The sequence below is a fragment of the Hoplias malabaricus genome, chromosome 7 (assembly GCF_029633855.1).
Source record: "Hoplias malabaricus isolate fHopMal1 chromosome 7, fHopMal1.hap1, whole genome shotgun sequence".
In the NCBI taxonomy this organism is placed as follows: Eukaryota; Metazoa; Chordata; class Actinopteri; order Characiformes; family Erythrinidae; genus Hoplias; species Hoplias malabaricus.
Window position 1 is genome coordinate 12,052,135 of NC_089806.1, and position 23,538 is coordinate 12,075,672.

The following is a 23,538-nucleotide window of genomic DNA, read 5'->3' on the forward strand; positions in this document are numbered from 1 at the left end:
TACAGGGTGAGGTAGGAGTGAACACTCCAGCAGCACTGCTGTGTCTGATCCACTCATACCAACACAACACTCACTAACACACCACAACAACATCAGTGTCACTGCAGCTCTGAGAATGACACGCCACTCAAATCACACCTGCTACAACCTGCACTACAGATTGTACTACTACTACTGAGATTGTCGAAGTACAAGAAGTCCTGTATGGAGAGTGAGAAGCAATGCAGTGGTCATAAAATGTTTACACGGATCAGCCATACCATTATGTATGTATATAATCTCTCTCTCTCTCTGTAGCTCCAGGGCTGGCATGAGAAGTTGGACAGTGCTTTGTCGGACCCCCTGGGTGCAGTGGGAGTCTGGCTGCATCAGGCTGAAAAAGCTCTCCAAGAAGAACCTCCAGCTCAGCAGAGCCATGAGCAGAGCGCTAATGCCATCCACCAAACACTGCAGAAGCACCAGGTACAGACAGATCAAAGAGAATCGATAATGGATTGTCAGGGTGTCAGCAGAAAGCATATAGAAGTGTGAGGAGCAGAAGGTAAAGATCCACCCCTGTGTTTGTGCAGGAAATCTTCAGGCTCCTCGAGAATCATCAGCAGACTTTCCAGCAGCTCCATAGAGACAGAAGTGTCAGTGGAGTTCCTGTACCAGCAGAGCAGTTCCAGGACATGGCAGAGAGGTGCGCAATACAGTTTAACCTGAACCAAACCAAAGAACAGTCATTTATCAAGGTTGATGATTTCGCAGTGTTTCATTTCATAAGTGGTCTCTGTAAAAGCATATATATATATATATATATATACTGATTTATGTGTTTGAGAGAGTGTATCTGTCTCTCTCTTTCTTTCTCGCTCTTTCTTGCTCTTTCTCTCTCTCTCACTTTCTCTCTCTTTCGCTCTCTCGCTCTCTCTCGCTCTTTCTCTCTCTCACCCTTTCTCGCTCTCTCTCTTTAGCTCTCTATCTCTTTCTCTCTCTTGCTCTTTCACTCTCTTGCTCTCTCGCTCTCTCTTTCTCGCTCTTTCTTGCTCTCTCTTTCTCTCTCTCGCTCTTTCTCGCTCTCTATCTCTTTCTCTTGCTCTCTCTTTCTCTCTCTCGCTCTCTATCTCTTTCTCGCTCTCTCTTTCTCTCTCTCTCTTTTTCTCTCTTGCTCTCTATCTCTTTCTCTCTCTTGCTCTTTCTCTCTCTCTCTCTCTCTCTCTCTCTCCCCCCCACCCCACCGCCTTACTGTATTCAGCTTTTTTTCCGTTTCTATATAAGATGAAATACGCAGAAGAAATTATATTATATGCAGCACCAGTCCTGTTCCTTTTTATGCACTTTTCTGTGCATGTTTTAAATCAAATTCAGATTATTATATCTCAGTTTCTGTTTTGTCTATCCACATAAAACTAACATGGAGCAAAGTCTGTACGTTTGAGCAGTAAGTGCTCATTGTCACTTCTATTTCACATGGTGATGATTTAGACCAGTCTCGAGGCGTGATCAGTGACCCGGCGTGACTAGAGAGCCCATGGACATGTTTTATTTTTTAATTTGTAATAATAAAACATGTTCAAAATAGAACGATTGTTCACACTGCTAAAACCATAGTCTATATACGTATAGTGTCAGCTGAAAAGAGCCTAAAACACCCCACGGTTCGGCTGTGAAACTGTTGTGACTCTGGAATGACTGCACACCAAGGATTTTGGGAAGAGTTAGTTTGTTGCATCCAAATCCAGTTCTCCAAAATGATCAGTATCTGTCCTAACCATTGCTCTTGTGGCTGATTATAATCAATTTCTCACAGCAATATTTCAGCGTCTCTCGTTTCTCTCATTTCTCTGCACGAGTGTGGACTGTCACTGCAGCAAAGGGAACGATCTCCCTGTTAATACCTTTCCGTTTAGAAAACTCTGTCAAGACCGAATTCATTTAAACTTAATCTCTGACTGTTTACAGATTAAATTACATATCTACCTCCTCACACGTTCATTTGAGCAAACTGGAATTCTGGGAGCTGAAGTACCGCATGCTGGCGTTCCTGACGTTGGGCGAGTCCAAGCTGAAATCCTGGATTGTTAAGTACGGCCGGCTGGAGTCCACTCAGCTCCTGCTGGAGAGCTACATGGTGAGAGAAGATATCTGTACAGCAACATATAGAAAGACAGAACATGTTTATGAATGCCATGATGGTGGATAGTGTGACCCATTGGTTAGTTTCTAATAAACTGTGCTTGTGTGGGTTAACAGTCATTTGTTGAAGACCAGCAGTTCTTTCAGAAGTATGATTCCCTCCATGAAAATCTGAAGCAGGCTGCTACACTCTACACCAATGCTGACAGCTCCGGTGAGATGGATATTCTCTTTAAAGGGCACATATCAATAATAATAATAATAATAAATGCCATTTTTAAAGCGCTTTTGAGAAACCCAAAGACGCTTTTTACAATGAGATGAACACGTAAAGACAATCAGGAAATAACTATTCGCCATGGCTTTTTTAAAATATATATTTCATAAATCATATCCCTCACTCCTAAGGTAATACCATTAATTATAAGACTACAAATCTGAGCAGCTCATTTCAGATGTGTTTGTGACATCACAGCCATGAGCATGGTGCATTAAACATGAGACATTGGCTTTAGGGAAAAACCGTATACTTCAAACAAATAAAAATCACATTCCTGTTACTCAGTACTTGCCTTTTCACATACATTTAGGACAGAGCTCATGGTGTAAAATGGCCTTTTTTATGTATTGTTTTTCTTGTACCTTTCTTCCACGTTCATCAACGGTTTCTGCTGGTTTAATATTAGTAATGCAGAGATACTATCACAGCCCACACAGGGTAAAGGAACTCAGTTCATTTATTTCAGATCAATGTCTCCTCCATTCACTCTGTGCCTGTCCTAAGGGTGGAATCACAGCCACTATCACAGTGTGTTTCACCCTCAGTGAGTTAAATCCTTATGGGGCTCAGTAGTCAATCAGCCTTCGCCTGTAGCAGCCCCCTCCCTTGCTCTCTCACCAGCTCCCTCTGCCTGGCTCTCTCTCCTCAGGCTACTGGTAAATGAGGTTTTCCCAGGCACTGTATTCAGGGGGGGATTCCAGTCCATTAGTGGAGATTTTCTAATTGGGTCTTCTCAGGGCTGGGGCTGCACTAACATGTTGCTTTCATGTGGCCTCAGGCTATAGAACTATATTTTTTTTCACCCCTCTTCAGTGTGATTGGTGCATGGTCAAATTAAGAGTCCCACATGAGCCAATAGCTTTGTTCTGCTCTGGATAACATAACAGGCAATTTGTTACATTTACATTGTGGAAAGGTATTGACATTTTGGCCTGTGGTAAACTTAAATGAAAAGAAATTTGCCCCTAGGAAATAATGTTCTTAGATTATTTAAAAATGTTTATTATCTATAAAAAAAATCAAATTCAATGTAAGGAAGTGTTATATTTTTATGCTAAAATTGTCTAATAGATGCATGTAAACATCTGCCATGTTGGATACTTTCCCTTATTAGTTTTTGATTTCCTATTGCGTGTGTGTGTGTAGCTGAGGATTCTGTGAGGCGTTTTCTGAGGGACGTGTCTGATCAGTGGAGGAGTTTGGCTGTGGAGATGCGGAGTGTTCGTTCCATGCTGGAGGAGGTGCAGGGGAACTGGGAGAAGTACAGCAGCGCTGTGTCCTCTCTACAGACCTGGCTTGAGGATGCTCAGGATGCCATGCACCAACCTGAGAACACTAAACGAGTGAGATATACACCCACATGTCATCTGTCCCTTATTCTATTTATTATAAGCAAGCGCCAATTACATTATTGTCGTATTATATGTCCATTGTACATTATATGTCGTATCACTCAGATGTCAGACATAATCAGACTTTTATTATGCTCCTTCACTGTGAGGCAGCCATTTACCACTTTCTTACTAAATTACAGGCGTGTGTCGCCTACTCACAAAGGGTCGATTCCATCACACCCACAGATACACACATATAATACCCTCTGCACATGAGAGCAGTCTGAAGGCTGAGTTCACCCTCATTACAGCAAGCTTAGTGAAATCAGGTTGGCTGTGAATCTCCTCCCCTTTGTGTCTTGTGCTCTCTCTCTCTCTCTCTCTCTCTCTCATCCTCGCTCACTATCGCTGCCTATATTTTATGGGTCCTCTCGTTCCCTCTCTTCAGGAGTTCTTCAGGAATCTTCCTCACTGGATGGATCAGCACACCGCCATGAACGATGCAGGGAACTTCCTGATAGAGACGTGTGATGAGACTGTGAGCCGAGACCTGAAGCACCAGCTGTTGCTCCTCAACGGACGATGGAGGGATATGTTCACTAAGGCTAAGCATGTAAATGTGCAACAAATGAGACATTCAGTGTCCAGAAACATCCCTTGAGCATTTCTTATTGGTCAAGTCTTTGACATGGACATGTTCTTTGTCCAAATGAAAATGTAACAGAGATACGCTACAGATATTATAGAAGTCATCTTTTTTCATTTTGTTATGTACAGTATTTGATTTACAGTGCAATTATCTGCACAAATACATTTAACTTGCATTGTGTCAAAAGGGGGGATAAACAGGGTCACAGACACTCGAAAACTATAGTCTTTTTTGCAAACAAAACATATTTATCATAGAAAATTGCTAACGGAAGCTCACACAAGGGGCCACTATTCAGGGCTTTGATTCAAATACACTTTGTGTGTTAGCTGTGGTTGAGAGATAATTAAATTGCGCTTCTGCTGGATAATTGAAGGGCTAATAGTCATTGCAAGACCAACACTGTATTTGCTGAATGCAAATGACTGGATTTTTAAGCTGTCACAGCAGGATTGGGAATTTACAGTTAACCCCCTGTGTTTTTTCTGTCTTTGCAGTACCTCAGTGTTCATGAGACTCAGATTCAGACAGAGAAAGAGCAGCAGGAGGCCATCACTGCTCTTAAAGACTTTCTGCAGTCTTCTACAGCCAAACTGACCTCACCCATCCAGCTGTCCCTACCTGACGTGACCAGCTTTGTGCAGGACGTTGAGGTATAGTTTCATTGTTTGATTTGAGAGTCATGTTTTTAGAGTTAGAGGTTCTGTGAATTAATTCTGATGGGTTTATAATACGTTGTTTGTTTTAAAACTATCCACCACACACACATCAGACACTGGGCATCTCTTGTTCACCAACAGTTTGCTTTTCAGTTCCTTATACAGAATGTAATAATCTTAATTACATTATTATCCCTGTATATATTATATTTATTCATTATTTATAACTATATATTTTATGAATTCTATCTTTCTTTTGTGTTGTTTCATGTGAATGTAATCAAACATGTTTCACTGCTAGTTTTACCATGTGAAACTACATTTGATTTATGCTTCATATGTAAATTCTCTCTCTCTCTCTCTCTCTCTCTCTCTCTCTCTCTCTCTCTCGCACACGCACAAACAACCTATTTACACTGACTCCAGATCTGGCTTCCTTTAATTGTTTTCATGTAGACACTGCAGTTAACCCAGTAAACAAGGAACGTCCCTGGACGTTCAAAATAGGTCTTAAGTAGTCTGTCCGTCAATGACATATTTTAAACACCAATGGACGGCCAAAATCCATCTTAAGTTCGTTAAGTTGTGACCAATCGATAACGTCAGTGGACGTCCAAAATGCGTTTTATACAATTAATTTATTTCGGGACCAATTAATAACGTCAATGGACGTCCAAAATACGTCTAATAGTCGTCTTTTCAATGTCTGTGTTTGGACGTCTTTTCAACTTTAATTTTCAACCTTAAGAGAACGTTGATTAGACGGCAGTCATTAAGTTATTTCAATGTTGAATCAACAGCTAAATGTTTACTGGGAATATACTGTTGTTAGGGAGAGAAGCCTCACATTAGAAAAAGAAAGTCCAAGGGAGAGAGAGCCAGAGAAGCACCGTGTGAAACTTTATTCAGAGCAGTACATATTGCAATTCTGATGGTATAGAGAGTTCCAGAGTCAATGCACATAACAAGCACCAACATGAGACGTTATGTTTAAGCTTTCCTTTTTATTCCAAAGGCCATTTTTCAGAGGCTCCCAGTGATGGAGGCTCAGTATAAAACAGTGGCTCGTTCTGCTCAGCTCAGAGTCAGGGACAAGGCCAACGGGGATGGAAGACAAGTACTGACTACAATGGCATCGATTAAAGGACATCTGTACAAGGTATTGCACGTGCTATCAATGCGCTCACATGCAGTCACATGATTTTTTTTTGTTTTTTGGCGTATGTCATAGTGGGGACCGATTTGTCTGATTTCAAAACACAACACTAATGTAAACAGGTGGGAAAGATGGATCGGTTTATCTCACACACAGCTCGTCTCCCTGCACTGGAGAGAATCTCACAGCCCTCAGAAGCCCACCGCCTCTTTTGTGTTTGGGGGTAAAGGATCATACAGTGTATTATAATGAGAATAAAAAGATTGTTATGTTCTGTTAGCCATATTAGCATTTTCTCCATAGGATCTAATGGAGAGCTGTTAGCAGGTCAGACTCTAAAGCATTTCACTGTTGTTCTGTCTGAACCAGAATGAGTTATTCATTCACAGATCATATATAATCATCTTATTTCACTTGTGTTTTGTTTTAAGGCGTAAGAGACTAAAGACACAAGCCACATATTGTTTTGTCTCGTTATTTTCGCAACAGATTTTTGAGAATATTATTTTATCGCAACTGTCTGCCTAAATTATTTCATTATTTCAAGTCATTGTAGACAAGTGTGTTGATGATTTAGCCATGCGTGTTATGGATTGTAAGCCAAAATGAGCAGCTCTACTGTCAATGTAGCTTGTCCTGGCTGATTAGTTATATGTGGGATAGAGAGGAGATGGTGTAGATTTAAAATTTAGCTGAGCTTTTCCTTTATAGCCCTTTATGCTTGGATTGTACCTAGTTGTAGCCTCTTCTTTGAGATATATATATATATATATATATATATATATATATATATATATATATATATATATAAGTATGTGTGTGTGTGTGTGTGTCTCTGCATGATCTCAGATGAAGGAGAAATGTCCCGTGGTTCTGAGAGAGTGTCAGATAGTGCTTCCTTTGCTGGAGGAGCTGGAGAGACAGATCTCAGCTTTCTACCAGACAGCAGAGTGCGCTGGCCACATCATCACCCAGCAGCATGACCAACACAAGAACCGGGTAAAAACATATCACACAAACCAGGGCTGCTGATCTAAGACAAGCCTTACAGCAGGGTACGCTTAGCCTCATGACAACAAAACAGCACACTAAGGCTACAAATGATTTGCAGCACCACTTTATCCAAAGTATATCTCACTAAGTACTACAGAGAGACTCGCAGTAAGTCAGATATATGAAATAAATAGATCCATTCAGAAATATTTTAGAAAACCTAAGAGTAGTAGCAGCCTGTATAAAACTTTGTGTGTGGATGTGTGCCTCTGTGTCTTCTCTAGGAACTGCTGTGTCAACAACAGAGCTGTCAGAGGTGTGTGTGTGTGGTGGAGCGTAGTTACCTGGCCCTGCAAAGGGCTCTGTGTTGCACAAAGACCCTGTACAACTTCGACCCGTCTCTCCTGCAGAACAGAGTGACCGAGCTTCAGACCACAGCCCAGGTCTGTCTTCAGCTCTTCACCTCTTTGTACTGTGCTCAGAACCAAACACAAGAACGGTTTCTGTCACCTCAAAATTAGTAATATAGTATTTAAACTATACAGTATGGTATCAAATTAAATGTCATGGGTTGCCTAGTTCACATCCTCTGCAGACAACACATAATTATTTTGGATATTGTTTGGGGATTGGAGACCACTTTGTATCAGAGGCGATTGCTCTAAGACTGCAAGGGAAGCTCAGCTTCCCCTAAAATGTAAATAAAAAGAAGTGATCAAATATATACTGTTGTGTGACATGTCATTGAATAAATATGCACTACAACGCGCTCAACTTTTGTTCAGAATCAGCTTCTTATCACTGGTAAAGACGCGGCTTTCCTCTCAATCATTCCTGCAGCTTCAAACATTCCTGTGCTTTAAACATTGAGGACGCTGAGCGTCCACAGAGTTCAATAGCGAAGCAGTGAAGTGCAGCGAAACGAGACGAGTCATTGGATAAATGCTGGGCTTTGTCCCGCCCATCGGACACTCAGCGTCTCTGGGGGTCTATGGGGCAGTGGGCTGGCCTCGGCTGGCCCATAGGGCCAAATCCCTTTTGATTGACAGCGAAATGAGCGAATCAGCGACCCTTTGGTGTAAAGATCTGTGGGAGCACAGGCGGACACACTTCACATGGGCCAAGGCCGTTTAAGCAGCCTAGCTCTGCTGGCCATTGAGAGGACACTAGTCAAGTCCCTGGAAAAGACGCCTTGTTGGTACGACAGGGTCACAGATCATTTTCTTGAAAAGGAACGGAGGGTAGAATTTACGTATAAATAAACCGACACATTTTATGATGTAGGCCGAAATTGAGCTTCCCCTCCTTGAAAGACCAGCATCCGCCACTGCTTTGTATATGTGTAATTGTAAAAAATATCTAGAAGAATATTTTGCAATTGTGTCTTGGACTGTTCCCAGAGCACATACATTGATTATCTTGAGCGTTGAAAGAGCCCATTGCACTGCAGGTTTGTAGTGAGCTGTGTACATTAATACATGAAGATGTATGATCTGAAAAGCTCTCACCAAAAGCAACCCCACACCTCTGAATTTTTAAGTTATTTTAAGGCTTTACAGGAGACTCACACAGTACACACACCATTTCTAAAGTATATTCATTTGTAAGAAACAATCCACTGAAAGTTAAAAGGCACTAGAGAAAGTAGACCGATTAAAGTTGTGTCCCTGTTGCGTCTAGGTGCTGATGCAGGAGGCACTGGAGTGGAGGAGAGTCGCGGAGGCCAATGGTAACCTGACGCGGCGGTTTGAGGAGTCCAGAGCTGAGCTGGAGAAAGCTCTGCGAGTGGGGCAGGCCTGTCTGAAAGAGAGAGGAGATCCAGCTGAGCTCTTCAGCAAACATAACGTGCGCTTTTACAGCTTTATTAACAAAGTCACTTTTTAAATACTTTGATTGGCCCCTGATAATGATTGCACCCTGAGCCAAAACACACAAAAGATGATTTTTTTCAGTTCTTGATTGTGTTTTTATTTGTGTGATTAACCTATATTTAGAATGGCTCACTTTTTATCCTACATTCACGATTATAGGTGTCAGTTTTCCTCATTTTATTCACACCGGTGTCTTTTGTTTAGGATTTCTTTGGAAGGCTGGACCAGCGAATTTTGAATGCGTATCTAAAAGCATGTGATGATTTGACTGATATCTTACCAGAAGAGGAACAGCAGGGTCTTCAGGAATCAGTTAGGAGGCTTCACAAACAGTGGAAGGTCTGTACACTGTTTATTAGTACTGTAATACTATTACTGTAATAATGTGAAAAAGAAACTCTTCTTCCAGTTTTGTTAAAAGTCTGGAGATTACTAATTCTGTCTAATTCAGGGATGCTTTACAAAATGTTAATAAAAGCAGAATGCAATGATGTGCACTTTATTAAAACCCTATATTTAATTGAAAATATTTCACCATTTTAAATGTTGAAACACTGTGAGGAGTGTTGTGTGTTCTCCATGTGTCCGTGTGGGTTTTCTCCGGGTGCTCCGGTTTCCTCCCACAGTCCGAAAACACACGTTGGTAGGTGGATTGGCGACTCCAAAGTGTCCGTGTGTGTGAGTGAATGTGTGTGTGTGTTGCCCTGTGAAGGACTGGCGCCCCCTCCAGGGTGTATTCCCACCTTGCGCCCAATGATTCCAGGTAGGCTCTGGACCCACCGCGACCCTGAACTGGATAAGCGCTTACAGATAATGAATGAATGAAAAAAAACATGTTAAACAGAAAAATGTTGTTTTTTTGATCGTTTTCTTCAATTTGATGCCAGCAACACATTTCAAATGTTGGGTAGGGGCATGTTTACCAATATGTTGCACAACCTTATGCTTTAACACTTGTTCTGGAACAAAAGAGAGCAGTTGCTGTAGTTTTGAAATGGAATGTTTTCCTATTCTTTCTTGTTATAGGATTTTAGCTGCTCTACAGCTCAGGTCTCTGTTCTGGTATTTTTCATTTCATAATATGCCACATTATTTCAATAGGTCTGAATTAGTTTAGCACCTCTCGTTACTACGGAACAATGGTGTTGTAATCCATGCAGAATGTGGATTGGCATCATCTTGCATTATAAGCAAGGTCTTCCCAGAAAAAAGATGTCTGAAAGACAGCACGTTCCTCCAAAACCTGTATATATCATTCAGCATTAACAGTGCTTTTAAATGTGCATGTCACCCATGCCAAATGCACCCCATACCATTGCTGATACTGTTTTTGAACTGTTCACTTACAACAAGATGATTTCCAAAAAGAATTTCAAGGACAATTTTATACTTCACATCAGTCCACCTTAAATAAGCTGAGCCCCAGAGAAGGCAGTGGCTTTTCTGGATCCTGTTTATATATAGGTTCTTCTTTGCATGATATATTTGTAGCTTGTGTTTGTGGAACACTTGTTCACAGACAATGATTCTCCAAAGACACTTGCATTGAAACACTCTGCCTGCACCTCTCCGCAATAATAAAATAAATAGAACTCATTTTAACCAAAATCTTATGTAATTCTCTGAAATGAAAATAATTTGAAAATGGCTGAGGAATGTGTTTGAGGTTTGAATCTGAATGCACATGAAGTTTGAGGTAGAAGAAAGAAGTGTACATTTACTTGAAATAACTATGAAACTACACTAGTTTGAGTCGCATTCATTCAGTTACAGAGCAGAACATCATCTACTGCAGCAGATTTCTAGTTGTGCATTTATTCAAGTATGTAATTTTAGCATTTTTTTAATTCAACATCTGCCCCCCAAAAAAATATATAAAATAATACAAAATGTTGTATATTATGTAACTGACCCTTTTTAATATTAAAAAGATATTCTAAATATCATGCAGTACCAGAGACTACATGTGAATTCTGAGTTAAATTTAAGAAAGTGATGGAGTCTGAGCTTTTATAAGTTGTTCGCTCAAGGGCAAATCTCAAGTAAAATGATTTTAAATTGAAATATGCTTTTAACATAAATCTCAATCACATCACATTAGTGTTTGCCTCTTGGCTTTTATTCCGTCTGACCTAACTTCAGGATATCCAGGCGGAAGCTCCTGTTCACCTGCTGAGGTTGAAAGTGGAGGCGGAGTGGCGTATGGTGATGACATCACTGCAGGAGTGTAGGATAGAGCTGCAGAAGGAGGACAAGGCGCTCACCACAGCTGGCAGTGAAAGAGTGATCAAAGAACACAGGGTAGGACTGTCTGAGAAGACTGAAGGTGTCTGTGGCTTCTTAAGTACTACAGACTCGTACTTTCAAATCTAAAATTTTAGTACACAGGGAAATGTTGTCCTAATTGTTGTTTTTTTAAATACAAATCATGTGACTTTCAGAGCTACTTTCAGCAGTTTCTTTCTATTTCAAATATCATTCATTCAAATTAGGTCTTACTTTACATTCAAAGTGACACTGAAAAGTTGTTAAAGTCCTATGTTTAATATGAAAATGACTGAAGACCTCCTGTGACATCACAAGCTGAAAATGATAATGTGAGGCACTGACACCATGATGAAGAAAAATGTGAGAATGTTGGAATAAGGTCAGCAGCGTTAAGGCATCAGATGATCATGATCTGGTTCCATTTGCACGTTTAGGTTTATTTCCGACAGAACAACCCTCTCGCTGCATGTGAGAGGAGATTAAAGACCATGGAACAGCTCTGCCAGAAACTTCCAGAAAATGACCCAATGCAGAAGACTTTGCTGGGCACCAAAGATCACCTGTCAGAGGTCAAAGCTGAAGTGGAAAGTACTTATGTAAGACTCCAGCAGCACCCAGACAAGTGGAAAGAGTGGCACACGAGGTAAAGAGGACAATAGAAAGGATTATAGACACTGCTCTGTTTGATGAAGGAAACTCCATTCTCTCCCACTGAATCTTAAAAGATTTTTTTATCTGTCCTCACTCTTTCAGATTTGCGGAGCTCTCTGGGTGGCTTTCCTCACAGCAGGACAAAGAGAGAAGTGGAGAAAGTCCTGTTTTGCAGGTCAGTTCATATACAGGGTGAGTCAAACGTCACAGGGCGCCCTTTTATCTGAATACATGAGCAAGTAATGCGTGAGGGGGCCTATCATCTGGGCTAAGTCATGAACGGCGCCATTTTGGATTCAAAATGTTTTTGCAAAGGGAACATGGTGATGTAGCATATCTGAGGTTAATAAAAGGGTGTCCTGTGACTTTTGAGCAAATATTCAGGGAGTGGTGATCTATTTATTAATTTATTTTATTTATTGATTTATTTTTTTATTATATCTAGTGCACTGTATGGTAAACTCTTTCTCAAATATCTTTTCACCATGTCCAGTGGTATCTGACACACAAAGCAATTGTCAGTTGATTAGATAAATCAGAGAAACAGAACTAGAGTAATCCTATACCAGCTTAGTCTCTTACAACTTAAGCTCTTTTACATGCTGCTGTGTTAAGTCAATACTTTCCCTTGTTAATTTCTCTCTCTCTCTCTCTCTCTCTCTCTCTCTCTCTCTCTCTCTCTCTCTCTCCCTCTCTGTTTATGTGCAATACGGATACAGCGTGGTGTGCACAGGGTTAAGCTTGATGCTCTGGACTGGCTGAAGACTCGCCTGTCTGTGCTGACGGACTTGAGCACTGATGCTGAAGTTCTCACTCAGAGAACAGCACTGGAAGATCTCTCAGAACAACTTTCCACATTTCTCTCTTGTCTGGAGGAAGTAAGAGCATTCTGCATTAGGGTGAAATCAATGCATGTCTTTTAGTTTAGATAGGGTGACCAGATCTGAGATGGTGAAAAAGAGGACATGTTTCTTGATGAGCTCTCGCCCCTCGCTGCCGTTGTGTGTTTAGCTGAACCTATGTGTGCTTTTAGGTCATTTACACCTTTATTTGCTACACAAAACATGGGAATTTCTTTTTTAATTCATCAGAGAACTTACATTTACGTTTCGGCATAGCTGCTCGAGATGAGGGTAGGTATATGAGCTTTGCCTGACGTAAACAAGGACTACTGACGTGCAGACTGACCAATTAAATGTTTACAGAGAAGGTTATCGACCAATAACGGTAGCTCTACAGTCAGACCGTCCAATCAGAAGATTTTAGGCTACTTCACCACGCCCCCTTCCCACTCAAGCGAACCAATCGGAGTAGGGGAGGGCAGGACTAGTTTGTGAACGAAACTTCTCGAAGTTCTATGTAAGCTCTAGAAAAACAAAATCCCGGACGTTTGTGAAATTCCGCCCGGACATTTTTTTAAGTCTAAAAAAGAGGACATGTCCGGATAAAAGAGGACGTCTGGTCACCCTAGTTTAGAATAGAAAAGTGAATAACTGACATCAGCTAGAAGAATGCAAACATGTGGTGCACTATATTGGCTGTTTTTATTTTTATTTTTATTTTTTTAAATTGAGGTTTTCAAAAATTTGTTTATTCAAAAGTAATTAATTTTCACAGCCTTTACCATATGTTCATTCTGGACGTATAGTTTGTGTGTGTGTGTGTGTATGTGTGTGTGTGTGTGTGTGTGTAAGAGAATGGAGAGTACAAGTACAACAGCTAATACACTATCTGCGTCTCTCTGTGTGTTAAGGACATGTCTTTAAATGGGCACAGTGAGAAGGGAGAGGATGAGGTGCAACAGGAGGAGGAGTGTTTTCCGCAGCCTCAGGAGCATAGAAGGATCCTCAATGCAGGAAGTGCAGCCGAGGCTACACAGCTGCTCCTCATTCACCAGGTGGGGACAGTGATTTTTGACCATATATTAAATATAATTCAATATAATTTTGTGAATAAAATATTTTTTTTAAAGGAAATGTAGACATGGTATGACTTTTTATTTGTAAGCTCTCGCCAATTTAGTTTGATTTAAAAATGGAAAAAAGATAAAGATTCTTAAAATAGCTTATTTATTTATATAAACGTTACGTTATTTATTATGTATTTATTTACACATTATTTTATAGTTTGTTGTAAAATGATGACTGAATGTATCTCTAATTGAATCTCCCCTGTTTTTAACAGCAGAAGCTGAAGGCCCAGTGGAGGAAAAAGGGCACAGAGCTGCAGGGTCTCTGTCCTCGCTCACCTCTGCTGAGTGATGACAGTAAAGAACATAACAGGGCAGTTCATGAGGAGCATCTGGAGGTAGAGCTGTAATCTGTAATCATTTCAAGAAAATCATATATAATCTGAAAACTTGTGCGTGATACAATATGTTTAAATGCACTCTGCACTCTGCTAATATTTCAGAATGTTCTCATATTTATACCAAAACAAAATGTACACACGTATATGTCCCTGTCTGTGTATGTTGTCACAGGCCACTGTGCATGCCTGGCAGGACTTTGATCGTGATAGAGAGGCAGTGTGGCAGTTTTTGTGTAGTGTCACTCCTGCCCTCCAAAGGGAGCTCACCTTCAGCAGTCTGGATGATCTCTCTACTGAGCTTCATCAAGTCAGAGTAAGATCACTGTTAAAATGTCACAGTGCAATGTGTGTAGCAAAAATCTGTGTCTTTTTAAATGAATTAATAAATGTGTCTATTTATTATTGTCCTTGTAAGGTGGATCTGTTTTTTTAATGTATGTCCGTTTGATGAAATGATATACACCTGATGTGTGTGTACAGGAACTTCAAGCACAGATGGACGTGCTGACAGATCAGGTCCAGTTGCTTGTGAAAAAAGCAGCAGAAATAAAGCTGGGGGTCCAGAATCATTCTCTCCTGCACGATCAGGCCTTCACGGCTCAACACAGGGTACAGGACGTAAAGGTCAACCTTGAGAAAACGTAAGAATGCCTTTTAACAAACAAAGGGTTTAATAAAGGGTCAATTCCAAAGAAATATGGAAAGGAAGGCATTAAAAAAATCTTACATATGTCATATGAAAACTACATAAATGTTCTCTTAAATGAACTTAAGAACAAAAACATTCACATATTTGTGCGTGGGAAATGATTTCCTTCATTTTTGACTGATGTACTGATGCTTTTGTAGCGACCATAATGCTGCACAATAATAGACCACTTCAGTAGGCCGTAATTGACTAATCATGCTGACAGAGGCTTTAAATGCTGCTGGTGTGAATTTGCATATCTCTCTGTTGATGCAGGGTATTGGAACTCGAGGAGATGCAGGCGAGGTGGCAGCATTTTAACAGTGAGACAGAGGCGTTCTCTGACTGGGTTTGTGAGAGGGAGAAGGAGCTGGAGGCTGTAGACCTCAACTCTGCTTCGTTGGATGAACAGTTTCTGACTGTGGAGGTAAAGACTAAAGACAGGAAAATAGAAAACTGCTTTATGTGTTTTTATTGTACATGACAAATACAAAAACATACATTTGCACCTGACCCAAATGTAGTTGTCTTTGCGGTTTAGACATTGCTTTTTCAGTTTGGCACTGGGGAATGTAGCTAAATAGTAATGGAAGCTTATATGCCCTGAAGTAGCGTGTCTTGGTCCTTCTTGCCTCAGTCTGGAGTTGGTAATCTCAAACACACTTGGTTACGCACAGCGTACTCTCGACCAGGAACGACCGTCCACCTGGAGGACTGCATCGGGCACTAGGATTTCACCCAGGACAGAGTGACAATCACACACATTCACTCACAGACAGACATTCATTCACATACACACTCATTCACTCACACACTAGGACAGTAATTAGAGAATTCACCTACTCTCCATGTTTGTGGGAGGGAACCGGAGCCCCCGGAGGAAACCCACGCAGACACAGGGAGAACATGGAAACTCCACCCAGATGGGACTTGAACCCAAGATCCCAGCGCTGGGAGGCGACAAATATAGAAAAATGCCTTTAAATATATTTAAAGATGGCCGCTGTTTTTAGCTAGGCAGTCTGTTTTTATTGAAACTCTATGGACTTCAGCCATTTTAGCTTTCCTAACACATGTGTGGTTTGTTGCAAATGTATTGTTGAGGTAACATTGAAGACATGTTTTTACAGCTGTAATAAGTGGAGACTGAGCTTCTATTTCCTAGCTCTTGCTTAGTGCTAAAGATGAGAATTTTAAAGAGCGAAGGTGTATTGGCTGATTGTTTTGAATGTCATTCGGACATTTGCTGTAAAATGAACTAAACCTACTCTCATGGACGTGTCTCTTAATCTCTGCTCTCAGGCGATGGAAGCAAGTTTAGAAGAGAGAAATAAAGCCTTGAACCAGCTTGAGATGCAGTCTCATGCTCTGACTCGTTTCATCACTCCAGGAGAAGCAGAGCGCATTAAAGCTCATTTAATACAGATTGGCAGCTACTGGGAAGAGCTTAAAAACAATGTGAGGCAGCGAAGGTCAGAGCTTCAGGCTAGTGCTGCTCATAAAATGAAGTTAAATGAAGATCTTGAAAAGGTACTGCCATAAAAAGTATTTATATCTGTGTGATTGTAACTCTTATTATAGCAGTGTGTTGGTTAATGAAGCGTAAACAATGGTTATGTTTTGTTGTTTTAAGGTGAAAAATGTGCTGACAGAGCTTGCGGACAAGTTGAACAAACCAGTTTCTTCTTGTTCATCATCATCAGCAACATACCAAGCTCTGCATGAGCATAGGGTATGTTTTTGTGTGTCTGGGGTGTTATAGTGGTCTGGAAGTAATGAACATTATCATAGACAGACTGTAGATTTTTTTTACTTATTTGCATCCTCTTTCTTTCCAGGATCTCTGGCAGACTCTGAAGCAGCTGCAGCCCAGGCTGGTGTCACTGAGCCTAGGCTCAAGAAGGCTTTCTGATGGGGGTCAGACGGAGAAAGAGGTGGCAGACCTCCAACAGATTCATACACAGTGCACACAGGAAGCTGCCAGCAAACAAGCTATATTGGAAGAGCTCCTTACTCTGTGGCAGAAGTAAGTTCTTATCAGAATTAATAGTCGGTCTGTTCTGTTTTCATAGTAATGGTCCTAATGAGCCTTTATCATTGAACACCAAAATTAGATCTATTAATTAGTGAACCATTTACTCACCTCTAGTTTTTGTGATGTGTAATATACTGTACAGTAATCCCTCGCTACTTTGCGGTTCATCTTTCGCGGATTCGCTACTTCGCGGGTTTTTTAAAGGGGGCTTTTTTATTATTTACATGTATTAGACTTGGCTTGTAGGTGACACAATATATCATTTACAAGTGTTTCTTACGTACAGTACGTGTGTTGTTCATGTCCACATCCAAATGAAATTTACTTACGCTAAATCACAGCTTAGGAATTACTCTATTAAAGAAACTGGTAGGATATCACATGTAGTTCCAGCTGAAAAACATTATAGAATGACTGTTTAATGTAAAGGGTGGGTTGTTAACAGTAACAGGGAGGCTTTTAAAAGTCCAAATACTCATTAAATACATAAAAAATATCTTCCCTTTACTTTGCGGAAATTCGTTTTTGGCGGTTGGTCTTGGAACACATCCCCCGTGAAAAACGAGGGATCACTGTACTCCTGTTCACTCAACAGCAGTTTTATCCAACCTAGGGCTGGGCGATATGGCCAAAATTTATATCATGATATATTTCTTAATTTTGGTCGATATGATACAATTCCAATATCGATAAAATCCATTGAAAGCTTCCAAGAACAAACAAACATGACATCACCATCAAACATAAACCTACTGGCTTTGTAAATATTAATATTTTATACTAAACTTTAAACTGAGAGCTGAACCGACAAGTGTCCTGTAATGAACGTCAGTCAGTGACAGATTCTGTAAATGTGTCATATCGTTGTTACTGGAAAAAAATGTCACATTGTTATTTTCAACGTGTTTCCTTTCTTTTGCCAGATATGAACGGGATCTCTCCATTCTGCAGGGCTGGCTGGACAGATGCGAGTATCTCTGTAACGCTGATACTCCATACGTAACCACAGACAAAGCTAAGCTTCACAGCCAGCTACAAATGCTGCAGGTAATTGATCACCAGAACATGGAATATCACTAAGGAAGAGGGAGTTTGGGTACTTCTGTGTGTATTCCTTTGATGTTACCGTTAGAAGATCACCGTTAGTGGTGCTCCTCAGTGGTTGTTCAAAGCCTTGGGGCTCAGTTTCAGATGACAGGCCTTTGGGATTAATCAATACATTCATAACCCTTGTGTTGTGATTGGCCAGGACCTACAGTCTGAGGTTCCCTCTCAAGAGTCTTTGCTGGAGAAGCTGGAGAACCAGGCTGAGTCTCTGTACCCCACAGCATCAGAGGAGCGAGTGGGAGAACTAACAGAGCTCCACTGTAGCCTGGAGGAGAGATGGTGCTCTCTCAGTACAAACATACCTCTCAGGTACACACTCAATCTTTTTATCTGTTTTTTCATCTCAGTATTAGGGGTCAAGAAGGATGAGCTACATGCTGATTGATTTCAAGAGAAATGCACTATGTAATACATAATACACATGTTTACACATACACATGGGATTTTCCAGTGCTTGTGTAGTGATGCTTAAAATATGCCTCTGATTTTTTTTATTGTTATACACAGTATACTTCTGTTACAGTGTGGAAAATGTCTGAGTAGGGAAATTGAAATCATTGTATATCTCTGTTAAATTGTGTACCACTTCTTAATTCCTCCTCATGGTTTCCAGAATTCAAGAGCTGCAGGCTCATCAAACTGAGCTAGAGCAGTTTAACCAGACTCTGATGTCCTTTATCTTGTGGAGTGAGAACTTTCTTGGGCAGCTTAGAGGCAAATCCAAAGTCTCTATGTCTGACTTGAAATCTCTTGGTGCCCAGATCAAGGTAAAGAATATTTTAATTTTTTGAACTACGCTTACCTTAGTTACTTTGGCAGGTTTTTACTTACTATACTGTAGTCAATCAGCCAAGATCCCATACTATATATTAGACTGAGTATATCATTGTAAACAGATGGAAAGGCTTTGAAGAAATGATTTCTGTCATGTTTCCCGGTCTACAGGATGATGAGGCTGTTCTCCAGACCCAGAAAGAGGCAATTGGTGGCCTGCAGAGGCACATGGATGCTCTAGGACCCTCTTTAGCTCCTGAGGACCTCCGGCGGCTGCAGGTCAGAAGGGAGGACTGCCTGAATCCGGTCTGTGAGGCTCAGAGCCTTCTGCAGCGCCGGAGCGAGGTCTTGGTCAAACTAGAGACATTCTTAGCAACATACAGATCAGCCACAAACTCACTGCAGACCTTTCAGGGAGCTCTTGAAGGGCAGGAAAACTGGGACCAAGCTAAGGCTGCGGAGCTCATCCAGGAACTCGGCCACTTGGCCCAGGAGTCAGCCTCGCTGGAGATGCAAGCCTTAAGTTTGGACAGCAGTCTAAACAAGGCATGCGTGCACCTGCACGGGGCCACAGGAGACAAGACGACCTGCCGGCAACTAGTGGATGAGTTGGGATCAGCTCTGCACGCCCTCCAGAGGAGCCTGGGCACAAGACAGAGCGAAGCGGAGGCCCTCACGGCCGTGTGGAACTCTTTTAGAGGGAGGAAGGAGCTGCTGCTGAGGAGCCTAATGGAGCTGGAAGAGAGCGCTAGAAGAACTTGGCTTACAGAGGCCAGCACACACAGCTTTCAGCAAAGGTAATAAAAAATAACACCCCCCCCAACAAGCTTCTTATTTTCCATGTGTATATGTAGAGTATTGTACATATACGGGGCGGCACGGTGGCGCAGCAGGTAGTGTCGCAGTCACACAGCTCCAGGGACCCGCTCTGGGTGACTGTCTGTGAGGAGTTGGTGTGTTTTCCCTGTGTCCGCGTGGGTTTGCTCCGGTTTCCTCCCACAGTCCAAAAACACACGTTGGTAGGTGGATTGGTGACTCCAAAGTGTCTGTGTGAGTGAATGTGTGTGTCTGTGTTGCCCTGTGAAGGACTGGCGCTCCCTCCAGGGTGTATTCCTTGCCTTGAGTCCAATGATTCCAGGTAGGCGCTGGACCCACCGCGACCCTGAATTGGATAAGCAGTTACAGATAATGAATGAATGAATGAATGTACATATACAGCACAGTTCAGAAATTATAAACCACAGCATTTATTTACTTTCCTGTCAAAATTGGTAAGATCAAGTGTTGTATGACAGAAAAGACAGAATCCTCAACTAGGGCTGGGCAATTATTTGAAAAATTAATCGAAATTGACATTGAGAACTTTTTTTTCAACACACACTTCATTCATTCATTCATTCATTCATTCATTCATTCATTCATTTATTTATAATCTGTTATGTCCCCACTGTGTGTTCATCTACTTTCCCTTGTACAGCCACGTTACCAAGCTGTAGTCACGTGACATTGCCCCTATCTGCCCCATGGAAGCAAGCTAAACACAGAGGCCGACCAAGTGACTCGAGCAACTCATAACAAAGAAAAACACAGGGTCTCTGGTTTGGACGTGCTGTGTTTTGACTATAATTAATATGACAAGGTAAACTCTGAGGGGGAAAAAAACAAATATAATATGTTTCAGTGACCAAAGCACAATCACACACCAAATATAAACAACAGTGCCCAAAAAACAAGAGAGGAACAAGCTCCCAGCGACATTAGAAAAATATCCCAGCTTAAATACTGGAGCGTATTTACAGCACAAGCCTCGTCACTGAGCTATGAGGGTCATAAATACAGAAACAAAATAATTGTGATAAAATGTACAATTAATCGTGATATTGATTTGCGCTCATATCGCCCAGCACTAGCCTTAACAAATACATTTGTAATCACCTTTTTTGATGTGACTCTGGATATGCCACGTGACACGTCTTTTACAATGGTTGCTCTGGACATTCTGAAAAGTAGAAGCCAAAGCTGGCATTGCATTATACTCTCCCAGAGGCGTCCACTGCATTTGCATAGCCAGGTATACAGGGGTCCAACACAACACGTCGTAAACTTCTAGAACTTAAAAATCAGAAATTAAGGCAAGACTTGTAATGATTTTAGGGCAAGGCTGACTATTAATAGTGGATGTAGTCCTCATACTGGAAGACAAGTCAGCTCCCATTCATCCATTCATTCGTGTGTTTATTTATTTATTTCCTCATGTTTACCCATTTTTCTCCTGCATTTAGTTTTTGCCAGTTCTATCTGTTAGACAGGACTCACCCAATCACAACCAGTGCCACCACCATGGGAGCGCTTTGAGGGGAATGCTCTAGATCTGTTATGCCAGTTAACACAAGGAAGGCAGTCATACTCTATTGGACTCCTGATTTGAATGACTGAGGCACCTCTGGGATTGAACCAGTGATCTCATGACACCCGGAATTATATTTGCTGTAATGCAATGCAGGAGCCCCTGTACTTTTAAATATAACCAGTAGTAGCAGCAAATTAAATTAAACAGTGGTTCAGTCAACAGTTAGCCATGTTTTGATGTTCTTCATTGTGTGTGTGTGTGTTAGGCTGTGGATGCTGGACCAGCTGGAGGAGGAGCTCCAGGCCCTGCAGCACAGTCAGCTGTGGTTGGGGGAGAGAGGCGAGCAGCTGACCCACAGGGACCGTGAGCTGGCTGCGGAGGCCCAGGAGGACATAACCCTGGTCCAGTCCACCTGGGAGAGGATAAACAGATTCATCTCTGAGGAGTGAGTTTTCATCTGACTGTTACAGAGAACCTTTAGGCTGAAATCCTGAGACATGGCTTCTTTTCTCTACGTCTGGCTGCTTTGTGTGCGCAGGCAGGGGCAGTGTGCGCTCTTACTGGAGATCTGTAAGGAATACTTCAGCCTGAAGTTCCAGATCAGCTCTGCTGTAGAGAGGGCCCATGGTGTCACAGCGGCCCAGTCTGGCCAACACAGCCCTGCAGACATTCGGAGAGCCCTTTCCCGGGTCAGTCCCCTCTCTCACTACTTCACGCTGCCGTGGTGAATGCAGTGTTAAATACGTTTAGAAGAATCCGTTTGCTTTTGTATAAATATAAGGTACAGCTTTAACCAAGTGTCTAATTTGGATTTTTAGTTTTAGCTTTAAATATTTTATTGTAATAGACTTTAACCTTGGGTAAGTGCCGGCTGTAACCATGGAAACTGTATATCAGTGGTCAGTGCTACTTTAGCTGCTCTTCATGCTTTTTTGGTGGGAGGGGAAGTGGGCACAAAACCTGGTTTTGAAAAAATGAAGTGAATATATTTCCCCAATCCTCCTAGTGGTGACTGCACTTATGAATTCATCTCATGTTTATTCGTTATGGTCTGCTCTTCTTTAGCTGGAGGCGGTGAGGCCAGATTTGGCAGGTACACAAGAGGAGCTCAATCTATTCATCAGCAAAGGCAAACACCTCATCAGCGAGCTGAGGAAGCTTTCAGAAGACACAGCAGAGAGCGTCCGTGCAGAGATGGACACCATCGTGGACCAGTGGCTGGATGTGAGGCATTTTTAGAATTTCGTTTCCTAGTATGTTCTGTCTCTTGCAAAGGGGAAAGAAAATTCAGGATCACGTATGACTCAAGCTGCAACCTGAACCGTAACCCGTGAATGCCTCTGTTTGCCTCTTCTGGTTCCAGACGTCTGAGAGGATGGACGCAGATATCGATTGTCTTACGGTTTCTCTTGTGTTGTGGAATGAAATCAACTCAATAGCCAATGATATTGAGTGTTGGAGTGTCACTTCTGTCAGTGAGCTCAGTGAAGGAACTGTTAACCTCTTGTTCTGTCCAAATGTGGAGGAGCGCCTAGCTCAGTTTAAGGTCAGCAGGAACACAACAAACACAGCGCTTGCTGAGAATCAGAGATGGCTAAATTGCACAAGCTTTTGGAAGATGATTTTGTTTTCTGTGTTTGAACAGCTGGAGCTGGGGAGCAAGGAGGAGGTACTGGAGATCCTGCAGGGAAAAGTGGCTGAACTGCAAGAGGTGACGAAGTCCCAGGAAACTCTTAGAGAGCTCCAGGTAAAGGCAGCTTTTACTCTCAGCGTGGCGTCTTTTCTAAGTGACTTTTTCTTTTTAATGAAAGCACCAGGCAGAATAAAATCTTTAATACCACAGACATGACAATTACCCTCGTGCTATTCACAGAATATTTCAAAAAGGGCTTATGTTTATGTTAATATTTTATTCTAATAAAAAAAAAAAATATTTCAGTGCAATGTTGAAATTAATTTTCGTGTTGTATTTTAACATGAATATAATTTTAGACATTTTGTATGGATTCACATCACATATAAACTTGTAATTATAATAATATTTATTTGTACAGCCTCTTTCATACATAAATGCTTTAAAAATATTATAAAACATGAAAGGGTTAACAGTGTAATTAAAGTGTAATTAAAATCATTACAGTGGAACCTCAACTAACGAACTTTCCAAGATACGAACCGGGCATTTGAATATTTTTTTTTGTCTCCACCAACGAACCACGACTCTAGAAACGAACCCGAGGCTCCTCCGAGCCGGCGGCTGGAAATGGCCACTGACCCCAATAGGCGAGTCTCTTA

At 41.5% G+C, this 23,538-nt stretch overlaps 1 protein-coding gene across 1 annotated transcript in view; it reads left to right on the plus strand.

The window, feature by feature from the left end:
• The window catches only part of syne1a (spectrin repeat containing, nuclear envelope 1a), a 177,173-nt gene that overhangs the window by 49,092 nt on the left and 104,543 nt on the right, over window positions 1-23,538 (plus strand). Inside the window, exons 12-44 of the mRNA XM_066677827.1 lie at window positions 298-462; window positions 570-682; window positions 1,945-2,113; window positions 2,236-2,332; window positions 3,545-3,741; window positions 4,181-4,345; window positions 4,879-5,034; window positions 6,056-6,199; window positions 7,046-7,195; window positions 7,474-7,632; window positions 8,870-9,034; window positions 9,265-9,399; window positions 11,203-11,361; window positions 11,763-11,971; window positions 12,082-12,154; window positions 12,699-12,857; window positions 13,733-13,876; window positions 14,164-14,286; window positions 14,462-14,602; window positions 14,770-14,930; window positions 15,254-15,404; window positions 16,280-16,507; window positions 16,611-16,709; window positions 16,816-17,003; window positions 17,936-18,059; window positions 18,262-18,428; window positions 18,733-18,886; window positions 19,065-19,690; window positions 21,509-21,688; window positions 21,782-21,932; window positions 22,309-22,467; window positions 22,607-22,789; window positions 22,889-22,990. Of these exons, the coding sequence (XP_066533924.1) occupies window positions 298-462; window positions 570-682; window positions 1,945-2,113; window positions 2,236-2,332; window positions 3,545-3,741; window positions 4,181-4,345; window positions 4,879-5,034; window positions 6,056-6,199; window positions 7,046-7,195; window positions 7,474-7,632; window positions 8,870-9,034; window positions 9,265-9,399; window positions 11,203-11,361; window positions 11,763-11,971; window positions 12,082-12,154; window positions 12,699-12,857; window positions 13,733-13,876; window positions 14,164-14,286; window positions 14,462-14,602; window positions 14,770-14,930; window positions 15,254-15,404; window positions 16,280-16,507; window positions 16,611-16,709; window positions 16,816-17,003; window positions 17,936-18,059; window positions 18,262-18,428; window positions 18,733-18,886; window positions 19,065-19,690; window positions 21,509-21,688; window positions 21,782-21,932; window positions 22,309-22,467; window positions 22,607-22,789; window positions 22,889-22,990 (5,496 nt within the window). The remainder of the gene's footprint in view (window positions 1-297; window positions 463-569; window positions 683-1,944; window positions 2,114-2,235; window positions 2,333-3,544; window positions 3,742-4,180; window positions 4,346-4,878; window positions 5,035-6,055; window positions 6,200-7,045; window positions 7,196-7,473; window positions 7,633-8,869; window positions 9,035-9,264; window positions 9,400-11,202; window positions 11,362-11,762; window positions 11,972-12,081; window positions 12,155-12,698; window positions 12,858-13,732; window positions 13,877-14,163; window positions 14,287-14,461; window positions 14,603-14,769; window positions 14,931-15,253; window positions 15,405-16,279; window positions 16,508-16,610; window positions 16,710-16,815; window positions 17,004-17,935; window positions 18,060-18,261; window positions 18,429-18,732; window positions 18,887-19,064; window positions 19,691-21,508; window positions 21,689-21,781; window positions 21,933-22,308; window positions 22,468-22,606; window positions 22,790-22,888; window positions 22,991-23,538) is intronic.